Source organism: Camarhynchus parvulus, chromosome 2, assembly GCF_901933205.1.
Source record: "Camarhynchus parvulus chromosome 2, STF_HiC, whole genome shotgun sequence".
Lineage (NCBI taxonomy): Eukaryota > Metazoa > Chordata > Aves > Passeriformes > Thraupidae > Camarhynchus > Camarhynchus parvulus.
This window is the reverse complement of record NC_044572.1, coordinates 47,726,464-47,753,528: the sequence shown is the minus strand read 5'-3', so window position 1 is coordinate 47,753,528 and position 27,065 is coordinate 47,726,464. Positions and strand designations below refer to the sequence as shown.

Here is a 27,065-nt window from a genome sequence, read left to right as displayed (position 1 = left end):
GATTGAGATTAAACCACACAAATGCACTATGGCCACTTCACACAGATTCCTTAGACATGATGAAATGTGGCTGGGTCTGGTGCTGTTCCACTACAAGTGGAGAAAATCTGGCACTTTGCTAGTGCTGTGGGAAGTCACCCAGTATTTAGCTGCTCACCCTTCTTTGCCCCTCTTTTGAGTGTAGCCTGGCTGGCCTCCCTGAGGCTGTTCTGGCAGGAGGAGACTGCTGAGGGCTGAGAAGAGTCGCTGCATATGCAGGCAAAGATGCTGTAAGAAGGCTTCTCTCTTGTAGCCCCTGTGTTGTCTGGCACTTCATTTATTTCAGTTAGAGTGAAGAAGTCTTTGTGGGTGGAGAGTGATCTTTGAGGTAGCTAGAACCAATCCCACAGATGACTTGGATACCAAGAATGAGACAATGTACTGGAGTTTTATTTTGGGACTGCTTGACCTGGTTTCAGGCAAGATTTATCTGGTTTTTAGCATTTTGGATTTGAGATGTATCAGAATGGGAACAAAAAAGATGCAATAAATTTGGGAAAAACTGACAGAGGAGAAATACACCTTCATATTTTTTCTTGGCTAAACACCAGTCTGCAGAAAGTCTGCAACGTGGTCTTCAGTACAAAATTAGCTCTTCTCTCTCAAACTGTTAGGGATTCCTCCAATTCCTCTGACAGATTAGAGTGTCAGCTCATGAACAACTACTGAACCATGACTGGCATTGTGACTGTGTGTTGTGCTGCACACAGTCAGTGCCTGTCAGCGTGTTCATTGCTGTAGGTACCTAATTCTCCTACCCTGTGGTGAATAGGAGGTAGTTGTTGAAAGAGGGGAAGCTTTGCACATGGGCTTTGACCACAAGGTTGTAAGGATGCTGTAAGTGTACACCATAGCTTACGCCACGGCTGTGTGAACTTAACCAAAAGAAAATGTTAAATGACCTCTCTTTCTGACAGCTGGGCAAGGAGAAGGACTTATGGCATGTTTGAACTTTACTCTGCTAACAGGGATGCTTTTTTCACTTTGAGGGAGAATGCAAAGTCGTGGTGGCAGAGCTCAGTGGGTAGGTTCCAGTGGTTTAAGTCAGCATGTTCTTGTTATAGAAAATAAAGAGCCAGTGGGATGAATTCTAAATCCTGCAGATGCTTAATGACAGGTTTCTGCAAACTTACGAACTCCTCAAGTATGTACAATACCAGAGCCAGACACCATGGACAGCATATTTCAAGAAAATATTTAGAAGTTGCTAGTGGAAGCTAAACTTTGAAAAACATGAAGTCATTCTTGAAGGAGTTCAGGTTGGTTAAGTGTCATGTGAATTCAACCTATTTGTTGAAACTAATGTTATTTGCCTCAATGAGGAAAATAGATGCTAGCTTACATCTGAAAGAGGGAAGCTTTTGCACGCAGACAGGGAAAAGCACTGTTGCAAGTTTAGCATGACAGTCTGCTCAATGCATGTTTCATCTTTTTATGTAAGTCTTAAGTAAAATCTTTGGTTTTTTCTCTTTCAGAATCGTAATGAAATAAAAAATGGAGCCATCCTTCGATTAACAACATCTCCGGTGAGTCTGTGTTCTTCTCTTCTCGTCTCTTCTCTTCTTTCAAAGTGAAAATTCAATTAGTAAATACTTGTGAACTAATGTGTGTACTTTTAAGCTTTCTCCACAATGTATCCCACAATCCTTCAGGAGCAAAGGTTATGAGTTATAGAGGCAGGAATAATAACTCTGAGTGACATTTGGTGATACTGTTGGCAGAATTGGGTGGCTTTTTGTGTCTCACTTCCGCTGGGAACCGTTTTTACATACAAGATATCCCTGAGTCCCTGCTGACATTGCAGCCTCCCTCAAGTTGCTCTTTTTCTGCCTCAGAACTCAAAACCAGGAAGCCAGGAGGAAGGTCAGGGATTTGAATCATGGAGAGCTCTGGTGGGTGGCACAGGTCAGAGCTTTCCTGATCTCTTGGTTTTGTGTTGAGTGAGTAACAACCCTAATGTAGAGATTTTACTGGGGTTTCTTTGTTGTTGGCTTTTTTTCCCCCTACACCATCTCTTTGCCAGCTCCTAAAAAGCACAGCAGAGTTGCTGGTTGCCCTGTAATGGCTTGTTTTCCTGCTGATTTGAGCAGTGCTGCTGCCACATGCTGAAAGCCACTATTAGTCCTGGAAGATGTATGTCTAAGGCAGCAGCAATCCAATTTCCTTGCTGACAAATGTAGTTAGTGTGCCATTAAAATGGTTTACCTCTTCATGATGGTGTTCTAGTCTCTGCAAATTTGAAGCATTCTAATGTTCAAACTCTGCCACCTGGTAGCTTCTCAACAGAAAGCATTTCTCAGCAGCCAACAGGGCAAAGACAAGAGGCTTCCATTAGCCTTCATCATGTTTTTCAATGGTCATTATATTCAAAGCTTTATAGACATAAAAAAAACCCCAAACAAACAGCAGTTTAAGACCATAGCTCAGTCAGGATTTGTGTGGTTCCAGAGCCTCTTGGCATATATCACCAAAAGAGCCTTGTGCATGGGAAAACCATTCCTGGTAGAATAAACCTCATTTGATGGAAATTCCTCAGAAACAGGCAGCCCCAGCACCAGCTCCTTCTAACTTTTGGGACTTCTTAATAACAAATATCCCCTCCAGTACTGCCCAGACTTGGGATCTCTTGAAATCAAAACCACATCTGTGGTTCATCAAGAACCAATGTAGTCCAAATGCAGTGTGTCATGTTTTGGTGTAACCATAACATGGAATAACCACATAGGACAACTCATGGAATTCTCCCATCTCAAAATCCACAACCAGTTGCACCATGGAACCTCACTGAGGAGAGGCTGTGCTGTGACTGATCTGTGGAGATGGCTGGCCGGCTTTAAGGTCACTTGTGCAATTGGAAATGGGACCTACAAACATAAAAGACAAATCTTGAATGTACAACAGTTTCTGCTACTGCCAATGGTCAGGAAGGTGGGGCTTTGCACCCACCTGTCATTCTAGGACTATCATCTGCTTGTTCTATTTCTTTGTTGATTTGCCTCAGGGTCAGCTAATCAAGACAGGAGTCCTTAGGATGTTGAGATATTGCCTGCTACCTAACAAATTATGGACTGCTCTGGCACTGGCCTGCAGTTATGAGTGACTCAGCCATCCTGTTTTAAGATAGAAGACTGGTCTACTCTCTATTCTCCAGTAGTGATGCTTATGTCTGAACTAATGCTTATTTTCATACTTCCTGATGTTTTAAAATTTTGCGTTAACTTTTCCCAGAATTGGAGAGGTATCTTGGAAGGTGGAACTGTTTGGTTTTTGTCAGATTAGCAAATATTTGTATTGTTTAAATAAAATTGAAGTTCAGCATGTCCTCACTCTACAATAGTCTCCTTGTGTTTTAAGGTACTGTCAAAGTGGTCATCATAGCAGTACCTGAAACAGATAAAGGCCTCCAAGCTGTGGTTCTTAAACTGGTGACCCACACACAATGGTTGTCATTTACCCTGAAAAGCTAACAGGCAATCTGTTTCCATATTTCCTCTGAAATTCTGTATGAGAGCAGCAGTAGTTGGAAGATATAATGTGAAGAACAGTCTGCATGATATACTCCTACAAAATGGGAAAGATGCTTTCCTAGCTGTTAGTGCTGGGTGAGAAATGTTTTTCTCATCATGTGAAAACATCAAGATTCTGAATTCCTCCCATCCCCTTTGTTTTTTCTATCCTGCAATAGAATAAAGCTTAAACTATCTTTCCTCTTGTCCCGAAAAACCAAAATCATACTCAAAAAAAACCCCACTTTACGAAAAGGTAGATTATTTAGGAAAGGAGAGAAAGATTGAGAGAAAGGAAGAGAAGCCACATATGGATTATGCAGTTTCTGGGATGTGTCCTTGTAGTTTCAGAGAGGTCTGAGCTGCCTACTTCCTGGCTGTTGTGGGGGAAAAAATTGTCCTGAACTTTACAAGCCTTTTGAGGAAACTTTTTTCCTTAAAGAGTTGAGAGGAGTTTTGTTGACCGTTCTGAAGGCTGCATGAGCTTAAAATGCTTTTCTAGTCCTTAATTTTTATGCAGCTTATAACCATGACAGCCAGTAATCTGGCTGTACCCTTTAGGGTTGCATAGCCCAAGTCATAGAAAATTGGATGAGAAGGATGAGATGCAATCTTTTTGACTTCTGTTGTCATTAGCCTCAAATTATTTATTGCTCACGTACCCACAGTCGGTACTATTAAAGATTAAAAAGAGAGAGGAAAGAAAGGTAGTTTTATCTAGAAATAGTAAACCAGCATTTTTTGGCTGACTTTTTAAAATGAGGATTTGAAATCTAACTCCATGAATATAAACGTTAAATACTTTCTCTTTTTTAATCTTGAATTTAGATTATTTTGTGTGCCTATACAGGGACCTTTATCTGAAAACCATTGTTAATACTGCAAGAGCAGAACTGCATTATGGTGTGCTGCTAAATCCATTATAAATGCTTGCCTTGAGAGATTTACAATGTGCCTATTTTAAATTTCTTTGAGTTAAAAGTTTGCAAACGCCAGTCGTTAGGCCTGGTGGGAATTTGAACTGCTTCTTTGTTTCCATAAGTCTGTTTGCTAAGTTTGTGAGATTCTCTGAAAGACTGTTTTTTCCCTAAACAATGCTATTTTTTTCCTCTATAAACTGCTCACCACACAGACACTCTGTTTCCTAGGTAACTTGAGTGCAGATTGAATTTCTCCCATATTATCTTTTTTCCTATATCATCTTTCTTATTTATTTTAACCTCTCCTATCATCTTTCTTACCAATTCTTTGTGCTATTGTGTGTTTTTGCAGTTTTCCGTGACCTGCTTTCCCCCTTTGTCCATCTGCATTTCTGAAGGGACGCATGAAAAGTTTCTTATGCAACATTTCTTTGTATTTGAACGTATGTGACAGTCGAGATGCTGTATTGCTGCTGTCTCTTTTGTGATAACCATATTCCAGTGCAGGGTGGGTAGGTGTATAAATGAGCTGTAATTGCTCCTGAGTGCAAGGCTGATGCAAAAGGACTTTTGTGTCCTGCAATGCAGCAAGCAAAGTCCAACCTTTTAGTGTGTGAAACTGCAGGATTCCTTCAATCAGATCCTGCAAATCCTTTTTAAAATGACTAATCACTTTAAAAAGATGCTAAAATATTGGGAAAATTAAATTGAAGGAACTAGTGCAGTTTATTCAATTTAATGGTTTTCAAACAGAATTGATTACTCGAGCACTTACTGTTTATTAAAAGCAGCTTCTTGGCCACTTAGAAAAAATGCCTTGCTTATGAGGTATATACCTTAAAACCTGGGTAAAAGGGGTTTTTCTGATGTGGTATTTGTGGGACCTGATAATTTGCTTTTTTATCCCCAGGCCAGGGATCAGTTGAGTTCTCAAACCTGTCACTTGTTTGCAGGCAGAGTATTAGCATGTGTACAACAAGCAATCATGTAAATAAAGGTGTTCAATGATAGTCATCATAGTATTTTCTCTGAGTGCTTCTACAGATATGAGGAACATGTTCTTTACATGTGATCTAAACAGGCTAGGAAGTATAAAGAGTTTTTTTTTAACCTAGTTCTGCTTATACATCTGAATCCTCAAAGTAAAATTTTGAGGATCTAGTTTAGAATTTTTGGTCTACAATTGCTTGAACATGTATTTGAAGTTCTGTAAATGCATAAATTTTTGCAGTTCTAACCTGTAATTGTGGTTATGTTTATCGTGTAATGGTAAATTAGTTGCTAAATAAACCTTATACCAGAAACACTGACCATGGGGGTCAATTAGCCACCTTTATATTTTTCTGTTCACACTATATTTGAGAAGTGGAGTTGGGGTTTGTCTTTTCATAGAGAAAGGTTTAATCTGATGTTTTCAGGTTTCAAAAGGCACATTTTGAACAGTAAGTGGAAGAGATTATTTCAAATGTGGATAGAAGAAAAAAATGCTTATATAGCATTGAGAAGTGGCTAGTGATTGCATATGCCTTATTTTAAGTAATATTTATGTAATACATTTGGCTATGCATCTGTAATGCTTTTGTCATTGATTTAGTGGAAGACCCTAGAGATAACCATTTCCCTGTTTCTGCCTCCTTAATTGCCTGTAATGATTCCACAGGACCTCTCTGTGTATCACATCTGTACAGGGCTTTAGATGTACAAACTGTGCTTCAGAGCTCATGCAAAAAGTGTTAACCATTAATGTATGTATTGATTAAAATAGATTCTCTTTGCTTACCTGGCATCAGATGCTAGTTAGCCTTGGTAGGTCTGCTGAATTTGTAAAATGATTGTTATGTAATGTATCCACTCCTCTATTGCTGTCTGACATATATGCAGTTTTAGGTGAGATGGCAATAACAATCCAGGAAAAGGCAGCACTTTAAGGCACCATGGTGTTCCAACACTGAATGATTTAAATTAAACTACAGAAATGCATGTGTTTGGTAAGGACAAAGCTGGATTGGGTAGTTACTGATGGTCTCTATGCTCTTTTTCTAGCAACATATTGACTGATGTAACTTAATTTACAGGATAGATAACAATAACCTTATTTTATTTGCTTTTTGTAAAGGATAAAGAAGACAACTGATTACATAATGGAAAGCCAGCAATTTAAATCAATGGTCCAACTTTCTTCCATGGCGCATTCATGTTTGATAGTGGTTGCATTTGGATCTGTGTCCTCCCTCTTGTCCTTACTCGCTGTATTTTGTATTCTGTACAGAAGCCCTGTGTATGTCTGGTTAATAAGTTGCTTTCAAAGTTTTTGCACAAAGTATTCTGTGGCAAAGAAATTATAGTTTGATCAGTAGAATCCCTTGTTAGGATGATTTTGGGATTCTTAACCTCCAAATTGCTATTTGAGTCTCTAAGAAAGTCACATCCTGGATTTAGGTCATTAGTTCTCTCTTTAAGCTGACAATCTCATCAAGCTGCTCCTTTTAAGCACTGCTACTCCCTAAGGGCAACCTTTCTGGGTGTCCTTGGAGCAAGTCATTTAAGACTAGACATGTGGCTTATGCCACTTGACAGCCTTTTGAAATGCTGGGACTTCAACAGCACACGTTTTTCAAGCTTCCCATCTTCCTTCCTTCCTTTCTAAAGACGAGAGCAGGTAATTCTGCCTTTCATTTCCTTGAGCAGCCATATTTCTGCTAATTCCCTCTAATGATTCTCAGTTGCAAAGGTTTATATATTTATATTTACTCCTACCTGAATGATATTTCAGTAAGAATGCAGACATGGCAGCCAGCTCTGCTATTGCTTTAATGAGCTGTGCTTTCTGTCCATCCACTGATGGCTTGCAAATCATTAAAATAGCTCCCTGGTAGGCACTCAGAGCATATTTCATCCGGGTTTCATTTTTTAATGCAGTCATAAATGAGCTGTACATTGCATAAGCATGTACGAGTGCTATGGCAACAAGAATTAGAAGGCTTGTGAGAGCTGCATGGTGTTAACCAAGGCAATATTTTCACACATCAGGCACTTGGGATGACAACAGACAATATGACTTTTGTCCATGTTGCCAGTGAGACACGTGCCAGCACTCTTGCTGAGACAAATAAATGTTTACCCCCTCAATCAAGATCTCCTTTGCCATTTGTCTGTTCTTTTCTCATCTGAGAGTAGAAGGAGCAAGGTTTATGGGATGCAGTGACTTGCAAAACTTGTTTAATGTAAGAAGACTGCAACTGTGTGTAAACTTTGCAGATGGAACCTTGGCATAGTCAGATAAAGCCTATGATGTTAGTAAGCACTCTTTTATGTGCTTAAAGGATGTCTGAACCTCTTCTGTAGCATGGATTTTTGTGTTCTGTAGAGGGTTCCAAGCTGTCTCTTATCTAAGATTATATTTTGGTTTTAGTCTGGTGAATTTCAAAGCTCTCACTGACTCCAGAGGAAAAAGGATTAACATATCTCAGTTGATAGGTTGGTCCTGCTCATGCTGGTGTTGTGCAGTGTTGGTGAGCTGCTAATGCACATCTGTGTCCTGTTGTTCTCAGGTTTGGCGAGAGGGAGGGTTAGCTCTTTCCATGCTTGGTGTGGATACAGGTGTAATGGAAGTTTGACTGGCTGACAGCACCAGTTCACCAGCCCCAGGTGCTCCTGCTGCAGGCAGGACTCTGTCCTCAAGAGAAATGCTGAACTTCACCATAAATAATCTGTTGTGAATAAGTATGAGGACTAAGTGTTATTTACACAGCGCAGTATATTGTGGAGGGGTTTGGAGGAGGATGTTCTCCTGGCTCTGCTCACATGTTTTTCTTGCTTGCTATTGTGATACACAGGCAATTACAGTCTCCATCTGTTTGGCCACAGCTCTGCTGCCCAAGGTTTGCCCACTCAGACTTCTTGATAGAGCAGCTCGGGAGAGCTGCTCGGTCACTGCGAACCAGTTGTTTTGCTCACCTTTACCATTTGTTTCATTTTCATTGAATCCAGGAGCTTTTAGAGTACTGGGTTCCCATGGAAAGCTGGAAGAACTTCCAGTTCAGTAGAACTTCGTTCAGTGGACAGATAATGGAAGTGGTAACTTTCAAGAAGTATGGCAGGTTGGAAAAGGCCACGTGCACAGATTTAATAGGTTTAAGGTTAAATCTGAGCAATCATTTCCAAAGTTTGAGGAATGCAGCTGCCATGGCAGTATTGAAGTTTTTCCAGAGTGTTTCTTTCCTGAGGTGGGCAAGAATTCAGACATTGCATGTATTCAGTGAAACGGTAATATTTTGAAGATGTTTTGCATCTCTGAGTCTTCCTTATAGTGGGGATTTTAGCATTAGGAATGGCTCTGTGAAGGACATACTATGAGAAGATAGGAGTTGGCTGTTGAACTTCTGGTTCAGGTAATAATAATGGTGAATTTTTGTAGCTGATTATTGGAGAGTACTTTAGCAAAGCTTTTTTCACCCCCTCTGATGAAAGGAAAGGGCTGGAGGAAGTATTCAGTAATGATCCTGGAAGTTGGAAGTAAGTGTTATCTATTTTTACTTCTTCCATGGGCTTCAGCAAATTGTTTACCTTATCACCTTCTTAAGCTTTAGAGAATAGTCTTTTAGTTTCCATTTGGACAGCCATTGCCATTACAGAGAGACTGTATAAACCATTGGTTCCCCATTACAAGTCAAATCCATTGATAGAGTAGGTAACCTTCAGTGGCAGAAAGATCTTTTGGATGACAGGATTCTGCCTTTTTATAGGGAATGGAACTGCTATGGCTGCATCACCCTATATTTAAAGCATAAAAAAAGCTCAGGACTAAAGACATTCCATTTCTTTTCAATGCTATGTTAACCACAGCCACACTAACTAGAAGTCATTTCTCCCACATACACGCTCCTTGCTGCATTTTTTTCTGGCCAATGCTGACTGGAGACTATGGACTTACCACCACCATTGTAAAAACAAGAAGTAACCAAGCTTGCTGATATTGGAGAAGATTGGGACATTTAATTTATTCATAATTTTGTAGCAATCAAAGTTATGTAGCTAGGCAGCTGAATCTGTATCAACACTATGCTGCTTATTTTTCTGGGCTCCTTGTTTAAATGGTCACTTGCACTAAAAATGACTGCTTTCTCAGAATCTTTATCTTCAGAGATGACCATCTCTGTGAAGAGAACATTCATCACTTGAACAGAAAAGCAATTGTCTGTCAGCAGAGCCCTTTCTTCTCTATTTCTTCTCCAGCTGAGAAAGAATAAACATCATCTCAGAGAGAATAACTCAACAGAATTTACGTTTAATTTGTTTCCCTAATGACACATAGCCTCTCATTCACCTTTCCTTGGGTGCAGGTAAGAAATGAATCCTAGGAAACAGAATTTTGCAAATATCTCTGTATGTAGGGAGGAGGATTATTTTTCTAAGAAAAGTATGACCTATTAACTGAAGCTTTTGGGTATTCTGTTCAGATAAGTGAAAGCATCAAATTGAAAACGTGAGATGTATTTTAAAGTATTTGTATGGCTTAAGAGAGAGAAAATTTAATATACATTATTTAAGTATTTCTTTACCTTTTTATCATCAGTGTCCATTTTGAATTTCACCAAGCCATCCTCTATTTGAAACATTAATGGCCAGAATAGCATAACATGAGGATATTGAACACGCAAAAAGATGTATGACAGATAATATCAGAATGTTATGTGGGAAGTAATTATTCTGCCCTCCTTGTTAAAAGGATATGTGAGTGTTTGAAGTGACTGTGAACAAAAGAAGAGGGGGAGGAAGGATCAGAAGGTCTGAAGTTGGTCTCTCTTGATGTAACATGGTTAGGACAGTATGTGGTCTTTGCTGCTAAAGATGATGAGCAGTGTGTAACCTGATTAAGCATTGACAGGAAAAGAAGTGCCACTATTATTTTACTGAGATTGTCTGATGCAGTTTGTTTTATTTTCATTTCTTCTTTATTGATGTGACACATAAGTTTTTCAAGCCAAAGGCTGTTATTTGTAATTTGTAATTTGTAATGCTCACATTTTGCCTGAGACAATGGGACATCTACCCATTGCTCAGCTAATGATTCTGCAAAATCCAAACAATTATAGGTAATAATGGAGTAATACACAAGTAATATACTTTTACAAAAGTAATTTGTATTTGAGCTACTTAACCTTTTCTGAGCATGGAAGTTAAATATCATTAATAATAAACATGGCCATTGTTCCTGCTTACACTGACATTTCACTCATGATTTTCATTGTAACAAAAGCTGTTTTGTTGATTTTGTTTTGTGTGTTTTGTTTCTCTCATAGGCTCAAAATGCACAGCAGCTCCATGAGAGGATCCAGTCTTCTAGTATGGATGCAAAGTTAGAAGCACTGAAAGACTTAGCCAACTATTCACGAGATGTTACGTTTGCCCAAGAATTTATAAACCTGGATGGCATTTCCCTCCTAACGCAAATGGTTGAAAGTGGCACAGAGTGAGTATTCTGCCTAAACTCTGGCATTCCTTCCGTGTGGGGTGATTTCATGCTCTCTGAGTTGATAAATTAAATATCTCAAGAGGTCTAGACTTCTAGGATAGTATATTAATTATCAGTGAGATACTGTTTTTTTTAATTTCCCCTAACAATGGGCTGGTCAGGACAGGGGATGAGGAAAGTAGGAAGTCACAAGTGTTGCCTATCCCATAAATTTCAGGGAGACTGGGGTCCTAGTTTCTTCTCCATTCACTGGAATTTCAATAAGCCATTGAAGGTATATTTAAAGGCTGATATTTAGGTGATATCACTTAAAAACTGTGTTTTAAATTTCATGTTACTGAGAATATATGAGGTAAAACCCAAATGTAAAAAATTCTTTACTTCCATTTTTTGTTGTTTTGATTTTGAATGGGATTTTTCTAATACCAGTTGGGTTTTTTGACATAAAAATGAAAGCTGACCTCTAAAAATACACTCATTCTTTACCAGAATGCCTTACCAAATTTCATCATTGGTGAAATTCAGCACCGAGGTCCAAGTAAGTGTGTTCATTGGGTTAATGTGGAGTGTGCAGCAGAAAAATATCAACTGGATTGTTGCACTATTAAATGATTAAACAGTAAGAATTTGATTTCAAGTAAGAGGTTTGCACTCAGTGTCAAGCTCTACTACACAGGACGAAGTCAAAAATACCCACACCATCTCCTGAGAGAAAGAAAACTGCAATCAGTTCAAATCCCCTCACAAATGTGCTCGTGTTCCCTTGGCCTCAAGGAAGTAAATAGTATGAGGAAGTAAAGCAAAAGTAGTAAGTGGTCTTTGAAGTGGAGCACAGAGGTTCTCTGAGGGTCTTGTACAAGATATACTGTGTATTTTCTACAGAAAAATTAACTACTTTATAGAATTCAGTAGTCCACAGATTGGGCAGTATAAAAAAAAATCTCTCCTGGATTCCTGCCCATTGTGTGGTTAATGACTTATGGAACTCTGAATCCTTATTGTCTAACTACAGCTATGTACTAGATTTCCAAAAGCTTGTGGTTTAATCTTCAGCATTTTGTGGTTATAGTCTTTATTTTTTACAGTGATTTGATCTTTGGCACAGATCACGTTATGCCACTTTAAAATTAAATGCTTCTAGTTACCAAATTTTTCAGCTTGTATTTTATTCATGTGGTATTTGTTGTTTATGGACCAAATTAAGTTTAAAAGCAAAGACAAGTTTAAGTTAATATAAACACATGTGTGCAGTAGCTGTACTAATGAAAGGTATTCGAAATGGACAGGCTCACATATGCCTGTGAAGATTAGAACACAGGAAAATTAACAGTCACTACCCTTGTGGTTTATTTTGTTGTGACATTATTTAGGTCTAATGGTTTAACTTACTCCACTGCAAAAGGTATTTAAATGAAAGCATTTTATTTTCTGTTGAAACAGACAGGGAACATTCACATTTTTTATAATCTTTTCTTTTAGCTGCACTAAGAATAAAGCAAGTGTCCTCCTCACCCTTCAGATGTGTTTGTACTGCTGTTTTGTAGCTGTGGGATGACCCAAACTGTAACAGACTGGTCAGGATTAAAAATAACTGTTTGGGAGGGAAACTACTAAAGGCAACACTGCTGTTGAAAGAACTGTCTAGCAAATTATACCCTGTAATAAGTCCTGACCGAACGGCATAAGTTTTCAAACCACACAGCAGGCTTGTAAACTGGACATATGAGCAGAGTTTACTGCCTTCTTCTTTTTTATTATTTTATTTTATTTTATTTTTGTAAGTGTCTGCATTTTGAGGGATTTAATTTTTTTTTCTTTTTAGCTGATGTAATGTGTCATCAAATATGCATTGATTGATCTACCTGTCTAATGTATTTATCAGTATTTCTGTCTGTGGGGAGAAATAGTCTTGAGTTTGGGCATTGCACAAAGAGTCACACTGTAAGAGTTTCCAGCAGCTTCATGCAGTCTTTCATGTTCAGCAGCCTAGACATTCTTCAGCTCCTGAGGGTGTGAGCAGGTCAGATTTTTCCAAGTCTGGTTTTGCAAAGGGAGTGGTAAAGCAGGGACATCTGTGCTATGCTGTACATTCTCTTCTGCTTTTATACTGTACATCACTGGCTGATGAGTGCATATTTAACAGAACTTGGGATTTGATGAAAGGAGCAAACATACAGAGGCACAGCAGCCTAAGCCTACCATGGTGCTTCTGCTTTCCTTTCTCATCTCACTTCAAGGTACTGAATCTGCTCCCTCACATCAGGGTCTGTCACTCGCTGCTGTGTCAGCACACTAAGCAAACAGACAAACTACTTCCTCAAAAGAAAGAAAAGAAACTTTTTTTTTCATTCAGCGCCCTAGGCTGTCAAAGAAAGGCAGCTGGAATCAGTCAGTTGTCCTCTTATGGTGTGTTCTTGTTTTTGCTTGGACTCTCTGCACTACTGTTAGTAAGAGGTCTCACACAAGATGCTCACTGAACAGATAAATCAAATTGAAGACCTCCTTGCCATTGCTCCCAACCTGGGCTCAGCACCTTCAGCAACATTGCCTTGTGGGCTGTGCGGCTGACAAGGTCACCAAAATGCTTCAGAACATAAAACTTTTCTCTGTGTCCATAGATGAACCTACACTGCTCTCTCAGTGTCCATAGTGTCCAAAATTACAATTACACTAGCAGTATAAAGGGAAGGGGGCAGGTATTAGAGGAGGAATGAGGAGCCAGAAATTTTGGGCTGGGGCAGAAACTTCTTTCGTAGCCCAGTTTTAGAAGACAACGTATTTTATAAAGATGCATTTAAGGTATATTTTCACTGTGGAGTTATCTTAGCCACTTTGATGCTGCTCCTGTAGAGCCAGCCTTGTTTGAATGGGGCTATGAGTCACAGCTGAGACAAACCTAGCATCTTGATGCTGCTGAGACATGGTCCAGCTCCCTGCCGCCTTCTCCCATTTCTTGTGTGTTAACCCCTGTTCTTCAGCCCAGTCCTGCTTTTTTTCCCAGGAGCTGGTTCCAGGAGTTGGTTCCAGTGTCTGTGTGCTTCACCAAGCCAATCCAGCCTGTTAACTTTTTGCAAAGTACATGATTCTGTTTGAAAACGAACTCTCTAAAATTAGTTTTCTGCTCAGTTAGGGGCTTGAAGAAACAAGAGGGGAAATGGTCATGGGTGGATGCAGAAAAGGCCATTTTTTGTGGCAATAGACCCTAGGTGTGTCACTGAGCCACGACCTGAGAGCAGATGTGCTGTGAAACTGTGAGGATGGTGGCTGTCTCTGCTCTTGTATTTCACCCTGAGGACTGGCACTGAGGCTCTGGGAGAGCAGGAATGGGACATACCCTATGGGGTGGCTGCTAGTATTCTGCAGGGATCCCCTCTGTGTGCTGTGCCAGCTGCCCTGGGCTGATGCAGCTGGGAACAGCCCTACATCTGTAAGGCCAGGCTGAGTGGTGCCTCTGTTCACGGTGTGCTGCAGCTGGGCTAGAAATCGATGAATTTTGTTAATTCAAGCTTTATTCTCTATTTATTCTCTGTTCCCCGAGGGGCCAGGCAGTGCTCATTAGAAGTGCCATCGTGCTCTGTGCAAAGTTGCTCTGAGGTTTTCTTTGCACATGGATTTCATGTTAGAGGCAGCTCTTAAGTTATAACTTGAGTGTGTAATTAAGTTTTACTGGGTAGCCTCTGGAAAACAAGACTCTATCTTTTTATATAATTTTCACTGAGGAAGAAGCCTATATTTTATTTATAGTTGGCTTTGTTTATTGTGCTACTTAGTCATTATTTCAGTGAAGCTGATGACTATTAAAGTACAGTGACCAGAGTAAGAGAATGTAAATCCCTGGATTTCTAGTTACTTCTGTTTCATTTCTCAGGTGATGAAAAGAAGTGGTAGCATAAAAAGTCGACAAGAAATAGCAGTGTTTCCTAGTTAGTTTTCCATAGGCTATATTCCTGAATATTGAAGAAAATTAAGAGTGTGTTAGAGAATAGAGAACTGTGAGCATGGTGTTTGCAAGCACAAATCTGTAGGGGTTGGTGGTGGTGTGCATGGGCCCTAGTGAATCTGAGAGTGCATCTTGTCAATATGAATATATTTATATCAGCAGAGATGCAATGTCTCAGAAACTGTCCACATGTATCTTGATCTTGTTGATTGAGATGGCTTATCTTGTTTTTCCTTCAGGCTCATTCTTGCTTCCGCAGCAATGCTACGAGTCTTATTAACTGAAAAAGGGGAAAAAAGAGATAGTTTTATATTTGTTTTTATGGTTTGGGTGACCTATAAATTATAGAAAGGACTGCAAGACAAGTCATGAAGAACAAGAAAATGCTGATCCCATTCTGTAATTATCCATGATGTCCAATCATTTCTCAGATGTGCGTTTGTATCACCAAAGAGTGGGGTGGATGTGTGCAGGCAGCTATTTTTCTTTTCTGAGACTTTTCAGAAAGTGATTTCTACAGCACTCCTCGTGCTAAACTTTTTGTTCAGAAGCCAGTCCATGCCTAGTTAAGAGGAGCTGACTGTGCAGTCCATCTGCTTGGGTATACAGACTGTCTAAAGGGGAAGTGTATGGATGTGCTGCTTCCACTCCTCCTCAGAATGCAATGCCCTGAAATGGGGCAGAAAATGAGCAATGCTGCTGAGTCCTAGGTATCCTAATGACTGATAAAAATTATGTTCAGGAACCAAGGTGGAAGAAGGAGTCATGTCTTCTTGCTACCTCAGCTGTGATAACATAGTTCTCTCATTCAGATGTGTATTCTGTAGTTGAGCCTAGAACATGTGTTTCAGAAAATCATGTCTGTACAGACAGCCCTTCTGATGTAGCAGAAGACTGTTAAGGTCCTGGGTTTTTTGCTTGATGTTTCAGAATAGTTGTGTGACTGGAACAGACTCTCAGCCTTCCTTAGAAGGAAAAAAAATCCTCATAATACCTTATAAAGCAAGAAAAAGAAAATGTAATTCACACGCTGTAAATATTGAAAGACCAAAGAGTTTATAAAAGGAATCTATATTTATTTTTGTTATTGCTCGTAATAATAATAAGGGTGATCTCATGGGAGGGAAAGGATGAAGGTCTATGCAGAATTTTCAGCATTTTTAAAATTGGCATTATCCTGATCTCTATGACTTGCCATTTGGCTGAAATAACACACAGTTTCTGCCAAAAAAAAAAAAAAAAAGACACTATGCTAAGCCTAGCTGTCTTGACAGTAACCAGAACAGGATTGTTTATGCTGCTGTTGAGAAGATTGTTCTCCAGACATCTGCTTCATTGCTGAGCAGCTTTATTGTCGTACAGCCATGGCACAGGAACATGCTAGTTGATGCTGCTAAGACAAGGTAGCAGATAGCCTGGTTAGCAGATAGTTTTAAGTATAAGAGTTGTAATTGCTTACTATGTAGATAGGAGAAAAAAGCACCTTGATTTAATTTTAGTTGTTAAATTCTGCCATCTTCCTATTGGAAACAATAAATGCAGCTAGATCAAGTTCACGTAAGCTTCTAAATAAATGTATATTTGTATAGGTTTTGTGTCTTGACTAAGAGGAGCCTTCTATTGAGCACATGCAGTTGCAGGGTTGGCTGCTGTACAGCTGGAAGTCTCTGAGAGATCGATTGTGCATGCTTTAAGGACAAATTGCATTGTTCAGTGAAATTCTAGCTCTTGGCTTGTCTTACGGAGATAATGCTGTATACCAGCCCAGTGGAAAACTGAAGACAGATTGGTTTGGAGTTATTCCGACTTTAGCATACTTTTTGGGACAGTTGCTCAAATACCTGCTGGTGGTTTTTTCCATCCCAGTCTGATGAGAATTTCAGCAGTGCTGTCAAAACGTTTAAGCTGCCCTTGCTCACAGTAACTTGTTCCTGTCCTGCTTCATCTGGAGAGTTATACCACTACTGTTTCTAGCAAGCTGGACTGGAAAACTGGTGTAGGTTATGAAAAGTGACAGTAGAAGCTACTTTTAATATAATATTCCTTAACCCAGTTTAGTTCCCTGATTGAGCTCACAGTATTGCCCCAGAAAACAGTTGTGAAAGCCCAACTTGCTAGATAAATGGAAAATGAATTTTCAGAAAATACGAACAATAATAAGCTAGTAGGTTTTTGCCACTATATAAAGCAGTCCTTTTCCACCCTTCTTGGCTGTGGAGTACCTGCTCCCTCTCTTGTTCAGCTCCAATGCTTATTTGACTCCTCAGTGATGCAATTCAATTTGCTAAAGTGTCGAAAACTCAGTCAGCCAATGGAGGGAGGAAATTAATTTGTATTTTTGACAGCACAGGGTTTTAAACAGGCTCAACTATTCCTATAGTTCACCTGAAAGCATAGATTACTTAATCTGACATTGCTGCCAAAATCAATTCTTATCCAACAGGGGTTTTACATAATCTTCATTTCTTAGTGCTTCTGTAATGTCGGGAGAGGGTGACTATTGTCTGTGAGGCAGAAATCCAAAAGAGTGTATAAAATCAGGTAATCCTACTATACCACTGTGGAGATGGTAATGGCAGGAGAATGAGAAAGGGCTGCAGCTCTATCTTTCAGTGCCGTTTCCATAAAGAAAGAAGGTGGAGTAAGATTTTTTTCTGGAGTGGCTTTTTTTGTTGGTTTACTTTTCTCCTGCTTTTTCTATTTTGGGTTTGTTTCCCCATCAGTCTTCAGGCTTGGATTACACCCTCCCTCTCAGCACACACAAGTACAATTTTTCTTACATCTTTTACATATGCAAAGCACACACTGTGGGCTTTAGATAAAATCACAGAATCGTCTCACTTGGAAGGGACCCAGAAGGATCATTGAGTCCAACTCTGGAGTGAATGGCCCTACAGGGATTGAACCCACAGCCTCTGATGTTACTAACACTGTGCTTTAACCAACTGAGCCAATCTCAAGGTCATCTGAAGGTGGAACTGTCAAAGATCACATTTTCGAGGGAAGAGAGGGAGAGTTGCTGGTCCTCTCATCCTAAGAGCTATTTCTCCAGGCTTGATTTTTTTTTCTTTTGCCTGTATTTGGGAATATTAGAATTTAAATGGCCCCTTTTAAATGGTGATATCAACACCCTGTTGACAGGAAGAGGGATGAGAAGAGGAGACAGTTTTACTGGGTCTTGTTTGGTAACCTCTTTTGTAAAACATTAAGAAGAGTAACTCCAGGAGTAGATTTATATTTCCAAATATTCTCCAGAGTATGAAGGTGGGCAAAATGAATTTTTAATTTTTTTTAACTCCAGACAAAACTGTAGTATTTGAAAACCAAGAAAAATAAGGGGAAGAGCTTAAAATCTTCACTTCTGCAAATTTCCAGGATGTTTTTTTCTTTTAGACTATATATAGCTGTGGGATGTTGTGGTGGCTGTGAGGAGTCTGAGGGCTGCTGTGTAACTTAATAGTAATTTTGTAGATTATTCCAGGTCAAAGTGTTTCCCAGATGTCATATGCTTGTGATAGCCACTCCTGTTACAAAGAGAAGCCAGAAATTTGTACTCTTGGATTTTTCTTTACACTGCTTATTATCTAGAATGTGCATTATCCATGTGTTTGCCTGAAAAGCAATAGCCAAATGGTGCTTTAATGTGGTTGGCAGGTCATTCACCCATCATCCCATCAGTGTTTCTGTAGAGGAGGAAGTTTTTGTGAGCATCTTCCACCTTTGGTAACAGTGGCCCTCTCTGGGGTTGTTCTGCATTAAAAGCTTTTATCCTCAGTGGTACTCTTACGCAATTTTGCTCATGTTCAAAACAGTGCAGGCTCTGGAACAATTGCTGTGCTGAAGTGGTGTGACTGCTTTAGGTCTTGGTATCATTAGCTAAAGTGGCTCTACACTGGCTTCCATAATGGGACATTTTAGTTTTTTCCCCCAGTTCAGACAAGCCCTTCCTATGCACTGTGTGTTACTCCAGCTTGGTTTAGATTTGGGGCATCTTTAGTCTTTGTACAGCAGTTTTGGCACATGAACAGGTAAGTGTTGATCTAGTCAGGTCCCTGCTAAGCTGGTCTCTGCTGGAAGCTGCTCGAGGTGTAGCCTGCAGTATTTGAGCAGGCAGTAAGTCTGTGTGCTTGAGAAAGTCGTAAGAGAACTCACTGCTGCTCCTTGGGATTTATTTGGAAGTGTATCACAAAGTTCCTTTGAGGCCAGACAGGAAATATATTATGGTAGAAAAATGTCTAACCTGGTAACTTGTCATTCATGTTATTTTGCATTAGGTTGGCATCTATTTTGAATTTCCTGCCTGTGTAAAAATCACTGAGTTTGTCTTTCACCACTATAGAATCCCAGCCTTTCACAATTGCTATTTAATTTACCCTTATAACATTTGCTTTTTGGCTGTGGTTTTGTTCCCATCTGTGCAAGTGCAATTGAGGGATGCTTTCTTTAGGAAACAAAAAAGGAAAAAACAAAGAAAAAAAGATAAATATAAGTATTGAGCTAATTACAGTGTCTAGATCAGTAAGACTTTCAGCATTTTTGACCCTGCCTTGGTAACTCACCAGGAAGGTCTCTACAGAGCTGTTTGGTTGCTACCACAGGGTCAGCCTTCTGGAGAAAAAAAAAAGTTATGTATATATAGAAAGAGGAAAGCTGATGGAGGTGGCAGACTGTACTTAGTTCCTTTCCAGGCTGACTTGCTGGGAGAGTCAGCTTGGCTGCTCCTTGGTGACTTTTGCATGGTCTGTGGGTAAATATGAGAGGAACTCCTGCTCATGCCAGTTCCTTCTCTATTATGTTTTGGTTTGATGATAGATGAAAACAGCATGTGTTGCTTTAGAGAACAGCCTCCATCCACATCTTCAGTGGTAAAAGTCAATCTGTAATCATGTGTTGCTGCAACATTTGATGTCCTAGATTGATTGCTGCTCTAGTCACACCAAAGCAAGAAAACTCAGTGGGAATTGTTTGGTTTAATACAATGGCTATCTTTCCTCTGCAGTCAAAATTTTGTCTTTGTATTGCTTCACCAGAAATGTCTTATATAATTCAATTGTTTCTGCACATTATTCTAAATTTATATTTTCTTTTACTTTGCATACTTTTTGACCTCAGGTTAACTGATTGCTGATTAACTCAGGATGGAAAAGAGTTCTGCAAATGCTAAGAGAGTTGCTGTCTAAATGTTTTGTTTTAGGACTCAGATGTTTGTTCTGTAATCCCTGTCTCAGTCATGGTCCTGATTAGAGCCTGTTGTGAGAAATCTCTGGCAAAACAGAATCTGTCCTTTGAAGTGCTACCAGTTTGCAAACACCACACTTGTTTCTCTATCAGAAAAACACAGACCTAATTTCAAGTTTGTTTGCTGCTTAGCCTGGAAGAAAGCAGCTATTTTAAAAACTGGCCTGGGAAGAGTGCTATGAAGTTTGGCTGACATGCTGCAGAAAGTTGCAAGGATCCATGCACATTTGGGAGATGACAAAACCCATTTGTTGTGGCAATTGTTCTTGGTGGTTTACCAGAATCTGCCACAGCATGGAAGCACTTAGTTTGCAGAAGCACAGGAGTGACATTCTGCTGAAGCTTGGATCTCCTGCTATGGAAACTGTTTTGAATTTGACTGCTCATGAAAGCATGCTGAGGGTATTTCCCCCGCTTGTTAAGGCTGTGTGATCATCAGGATGTTTTTTGTTTACTCATTATTACTGGCTACACAGATAGATGTTGTAGCATAAAAGAACCAAGGGCATGAAATCCAAGGAGAAAAATCTTGTCACTTCTCTGATTTGAGTTAGGCTGGAGCCCAGTCTGTGTTTGGATACAGGGTAAACTGTGGCAGCACTATCTTCAGGCATGAGTATTGCAGCTCACAGCTGGCAGAAGACTTCAAACCACTGTTCCTGTGGTTTCTTCACTGACATTCACACAAGCCAGCCCAAAAGCTACCCTCCTTGAGACTGGTTTCTCTTGAAAAACTGGGAGGAATTACCGCTTTACCAAAAGGGAAAAAAGCCCCAAAACTGTAGCTGCATTCTGGGAGAGAATTAGAGAATTGCATAAGTGATTGGAGAGCTTGTAGTCCTAGAGCTCTTCTGTGCTTAATGACAGTGCTGTGCGTCTTGCTGTGAGGGAAAGTGCAAAAGGGAAGACCTGGGGAGAAGGTGCAGAAAAGAAAGAGGAATCTCTTTTTTTGTCCTTTTTAACACTAGTCTACCCAGTATGGAACTGCAGTCAAACCTCTGAAATAAAAAAAAACTGTGAAAAAGATTTAAGAGGCGCAAGAAATGGTTAAGAGATGGATTTTTTTCTAACTCTGTTATTTTTAATATGTTTCAGTGGTGTTTTAAAAAGAGGGTATCTATCTTTGGTGCCATTTTTACCATTTACCATCCTAGCTACACAACTTTCAACAATGCTGACTCTGACATCAGTATTAGTGGTGGGGACTACAAGTAAATAAGAGTTCTCCAGGCAGTGGGGTTACATGTTGTTAAAACAGTACAGAAGATGCTTAATGTGTAAACCTTTATTGTTTTGTATCAAAGGCTTTTTACACAAATGTCTTACTAAATTAGAATGTCTAGATATGTTTTTTGCCTAACAGAAGTTAACAAAAGTATTCTGAACAAATATTTGACATTTATTTGGAGTGTTCATTACCAGTTACTGAACTGCTTTTCTTCACAGCAAATTGTTAGCAATTTACTGCCTCTTATTGTATGCATGTCTGTGAATTTTATGGCTCAAGTATGGGGGGGTTGTATGCAGTAAATAGAGTACAGATGTTTTAAAGTGTTTTTCCTCACCTGCAAGTTTTAATTTTGCAGACGATATCAGAAATTGCAGAAGATAATGAAGCCCTGGTAAGAACTTGATTAGATCATCACCTTGCATACTACCTCTTCTTTTGCATGACTGAGTTCAGGCCCTTGTGCTAATCTTTATATGTAAATACAACTGTGCATATGCATCAGCAAGTCTTCAATCTTCTCTGTCTTCTGCTCTTTGATGCCTGTTTAAAATTTTCTGATGAAGCCTTTTTTTTGCTTTGCCTATGGAATGAGTGCTTTATTTCTGTGACTTCAGCAGGGGCTTTAACTATTTCTGAAGTAAAGCTTTTGTTTTCTTTTTTCTTTTCTAATCTCAAAAAAAATAATTTACCCGACTTTCCCAATTCCCCTCTTGAATTTCATTGGCTTATGTGATTGATAGTTGGCAATTTTAATGGTCAATGTTAGTGAGATGAAAAGTAAGGTCGTTGTCCCAGACAATGGGGCAATGACATTGTCTTTATTTGCTGGTCCCAGGTAATGCTAGTTGTTGCAGATAGCTATATAAAAGAAAGCTGTAAAATAATAAATGGCCTCATATCAGAATTTCCCTGCCTGTTTCCCTGATGATTTTGAAGAGAAGGCTTCTGTTTGCTCAGAGTTAAGCACCGGCTTTGATAAATTTGAATCCCAAGAGATGTAATATCTTGACTGGCTTGTAAATTTGACATGTCAAGTATAGCTAAAACCCAAGGAAGCAAGAATATAATCAATTAAGCATATGTCTGTCATTCTGAGAGCTTGATGTGATTCATCATGCAAGAAATGCAGCTCCCCATCCAAACCTGTGCTAAATCATACTTTCACAAATCTGCTGTAAACCAAGTTCTGAAACGTTTATTTTTAAATCATTGCCTAATAAATAAATTATATAGTAAGAATAAATTTGGCAGGAAATTTAAATCCTTCTGCTAAGTTCAGTTTCTTAACCTAATATAAAGTAACTTGTTTCATAATAGAAAAGTTTAGGTTATGAAGAAAATTGTTAAAGTGCCATGAAGCTTATGGAATTCTTAGCAGCATCATCTTGGCAGCAAAACCTGAAGGCTCTGCTGCCATTCAGCAGGACAGTGAAAAGCTGGACAATTGGGTAGAGAGAAATCTAATGAGGTTCAAGTAAGTGAAGTGTATGGTCCTGCACCTAGGGAGGAATAACCCCAAGCACCAGTACATGCTGGGGACTGACCGAGTAGAGAGCAGCTCTGGAGAGAAGGATCTGGTAGTCCTGGGAGATGACAACTTGACCATGAGCTGGCTGTGCCCTGGGCCAGGGGGGCCAATGGTATCCTGAGAAGACTGAGGCCAGAAGGTCGAGGGAGCAGGTGCTTCCCCTTCTCTCTGCTCTAGTGAAGTCACATCTGCAGTGCTGTGTCCAGGTCTGGCCTCCTCAGTACCAGGAAGGCGTGGGGCTCCTGGGACAGGTCCACTGGAGGGCTGCAAAAATAATTAGGGCTCTGGAACATCTCAAGAGGAGAGACTGCAGGAGCTGGGCCTGTTTAGTGTGGAGAAGACTGTTAGGGGATCTCATTAATGGAGATAAATATCTCACAGGCAGGTGCCAAGGAGATGGTGCCAGACTCTTTCCCATGGTTCCCAGCAACAGGACAAGAAGCTGTGGCAATAAGCTAAAACACCAGAAGTTCACCTCAACATGATGAACATGCCCTCTTTACATTGAGGGCAGTAGAACACTGAACAGCTGTCCAGGGAGCTCATGGAGTCTCCCTCACTGGAGACATTCCAACCCTACCTGGATGTGTTCCTGAGTAACCTGTTCCAGGTGACCCTGCCTTGGCAGGTTGGACCAGATGATTTTCAGAAATACCTTCCAAGCCTAAAAATTCTGTGATTCTGTGATCACCCCTGCTGAGACAAGGTATCTCCTGTCCTTTTAGATGGCATTTCTTCACTGCTGTGAAAATAGTTCTTTGTGGAAGAATAGTTATAGTCTTTCACCATCTCTCCATTTCCAAGACTGATGACCTGATTTTTTTTTACACAGTTTAGCTTTGTTTACTCATGAGAACAAGGTTTTACCCACTTGATCCTCATTAAGAGGATCCTTATTGGTCAATGTAGATGTATCACATCAGTTGATACAGTAGTAAAGAATGTGTCTGTGACTAAAGTTTATTCTAACTTTGGGAGTTAAATCCTGTCAATAGGAACTTCAGTTTACGTGGGGGTACCCAGATATTAATATTTCTATTTCCTCAAGATTAATATTTTGATTTCCAGCAGTAGTATGTAAGATAATACAATTAAGTAACACAAATTATTGAATTTGGGGCTTGTACTGAAAAAGATACCAGAGACATTGTTGAGGATGTGGAACCAATAGTTTTGGAAGCTGGCTTGCTCATATGTTTTGAAGGTAAAGTGTTTACAGTAGTGTTCTATGAGGGTAGTTATCCAACATCCTGACTACCTTTCCCCCATGTATTAGTGGGAAAAGATCTAGTGAAATGAGAACGGTAAAATACCCCACAGAGCTTGATAGCATGAACTAAACTAAAACATTTCTCAGCATCCACTTCCCATCTTCTTGTATAAAGATACTTAAAGGAATCAAATGCTCATTTTAAAAAAACAAGTTACTTTGGATGTACAGGATGACATAATAATTTTTTTAAAATCCCATGAAATAGCTCTATTAATTGACTTCTGCATTGCAATGCTAAATTGTAGTCAAACCAAACTAATTGGAGAGTGGTGTTTTTCCAGCATAGTGATGCCTGGGATTTTAGGAAACGTTGTCTGTTTGAGAAAATTGCCATGAAATGAACAAAACCAGGAATTTTAAAAATGGGGAATAAGGAAAAAAAGGTATTTCTAATCACATCTTCAGTGTGTAATAGTTCCTCTGGGCTAGTTTCCCATGCTTAATGTACCTTTAAGTGGATTTAGTCATGCTCCATAGTAAGAGTATCTACACTTGGATTTATTCAAGAATATTTACAGTTATGTTTAAAATTCACACCTTGGTTTTCTTTAATGAAAATTAATTTTCAGACATAGTGAAACCCTGATACTAGGGTTACAAAGCTATTTCTTGTTCTTGGAATGCAAGGGATTTGAAATCAGTAAGGCTGGCCCCTTTTAATGATGCGGCAAAACTGTACCACAAAGAAGTATTTCGGTAGTGCTTAGCCAGCACAGTGAAAAAGAAAAAAATCTGTGTCAATTGCTGTGTAGCACTTAAGTGTATTTTCTGTAATCATCTAGAAAAATAGGGGCAGCTACTACACAGATTGTTCCATCATTTTCATCTGTACTAAGTACCAAGTAGGTGTGATTTGCTTCTGCTTTGATTCGGCCGTGGCTTAGTTTTACCCTTGGAAAGGTTGCTGGAAGAAACAGGGCAGTGCAGAAGCAGTGAAGAGAATCCATAGCAATATAAAGTTCACACTGTGCTGGCAAAACATCCTGCTACATCAGTCTTCATTTTAGACTTAGTTAGATTCTGGCCCCCATGCCTTTTCCAGAGCTCTTGTCTTCTGATGATTAGATATATTCTGTTCCCCTGTTTAAATTTATTCATGGCCATTTATCCTTGACAGCTCCAATTTAAAAAGCTGTTCTTACTCTTTGATGTTGACCTCAGTGATGTCAGGCCTTTCAGCTGCCCAGTATTGGGCTGTGAGCCCAGATAAGAGACTTAGTTAACCACTCCTGCATTTAGTAGTAGGCTGCTACTCTCCTGTTACCTCCTGTCCAATTAAATTGTTTCTTTGCTGCTTCCCCTTGCAAAATTAGAGCTCAGCTTTGGTTCTGTTTTGCCCATGAAAGTGGTTTGTGTAAAGGTGTGCATTCTTTGGCTTCTAGTCCCAGTGGGCTGATGGCTCTGTTGCTGGTTGCCACAGAGAAGAAGCAATTAATTTCTAGATTCCACTACACAAAGGTATTTTTCATATAAAGCATGATCCTGATAAAAGCTTGTATTCCTTTGTTTGTTACCTGATGACAGATGAGCCTGACTAATTATTTTGATTTACATAATCATTTGAGCAGCCAAGTATTTTTCCCTCCATAACAGTGATAAAATGTCCATTTTGTTATGTGTGTGAAACATAGATTGAGAATTTTTAAATTTCTTTTTTAAAAACATCTAGAGGATTTGGGTGCTAAACTGCCATTAATTTATTTCGAAAATCCAAGTTGCTTTAGGCATCTTTCAAAATAAGCACACAGGATAAAAAGATGGTTTAACCTGTAGAAATGGTACTAGGAAGGCATGTGAGAGACAGGTGTGGTAATCAGGATCACAGGCACATTCATATCAAAATGTGTGGAATGGTTTGGGTTTGGTTTTTTTTCCTTCACAGTTCCCTAAGGTAAGAATACAGAGAATTCTTCGGAATTTAAATTAACAGGTTTGACCTGGTATTTCTCTAAAGCCTGGAGATGCAGAAAGCAGCTGTTGCCTTAATCTTCAGGCAGGTTTGTCAGAGAGGTTGAGGACCCACAGGCTGCATTAGAGCATGGCCATCCACTGGAATGGCTCATGCTGGGACAGCTGATGGCATTGCAAACCTCAGCTTTCTGCTGCCCAGCAGGCTTTTGCCAGGACCTGCTGTGGGTGAGGAGATGCTTCACGTCCAGCTCTCATAATGTGGGTTAGAAGAGGAGAGTCAGCAAAGAACAGTGAAATTTCATCAGTTGTCCCAATGTAAGGCATCCAAGAGCCAGAGCCAGAGCAGCATTCAGGAGGGCTTGTAGAAGTAGCTTGCCTGAGAGCAAAGGTTATTAAGATGTCAGCATTAATGAGATATGAAATTGCAATTACACAGTACGTCTTTCTGATAATTTTCCCCTCTTGCTGCATTAAAAAGCATCTTCATTAGGAATTGTCTTCAAACTATTAAGTAATTTAGCCAGAGCAGCAAGAGTTTGATAGTTACAGAACTGTTGTGCCTTAGTTATAGATTATTCTAAATTTTTTTTATGAAGAAAGAGGCCCCATTATTTTTTGGACTTTTTGTATGATCAAAACCCTTACAGAAGTCTTGAGTTAAACAGCTCCTACCATTTTTTTCAAAGATTGCTAATTTTATAAACCAGCTTTGATTACCTTGAAATGTCTAGCCTCTGTCTGCTGCTCTTAATAGTGTGAGTGTGTCTGTGTGTGTGTGTGTTTTGAAGCGAATTACTTGAAAGTCTATTTCTACCTATCCGCTTGTGTTTAACCACTTAACAATGAATCAACACCCTTCCCCTCCCCCTGCAGATGCTTTAATCCTTATCTTGCCCTAGTTACCCTGCAGATTGCTTTCATCTTTAGCTGTGCTGCTCCTAATGCTTATCCCTTAAGCCTGGCTTTTGACTTTTGCAGTGGCACTTGGTGTATCCGTGCGTGGG

General features: G+C 39.6%; 1 protein-coding gene across 4 annotated transcripts in view; it reads left to right on the top strand.

Moving 5' to 3' along the window:
• The window catches only part of ELMO1 (engulfment and cell motility 1), a 302,044-nt gene that overhangs the window by 74,315 nt on the left and 200,664 nt on the right, over positions 1 to 27,065 (top strand). For all 4 annotated transcript variants that reach the window (XM_030965282.1, XM_030965290.1, XM_030965299.1 and 1 more), the window contains 3 exons: positions 1,515 to 1,565; positions 10,768 to 10,937; positions 21,705 to 21,740. In XM_030965282.1, the coding sequence (XP_030821142.1) occupies positions 1,515 to 1,565; positions 10,768 to 10,937; positions 21,705 to 21,740 (257 nt within the window). The remainder of the gene's footprint in view (positions 1 to 1,514; positions 1,566 to 10,767; positions 10,938 to 21,704; positions 21,741 to 27,065) is intronic.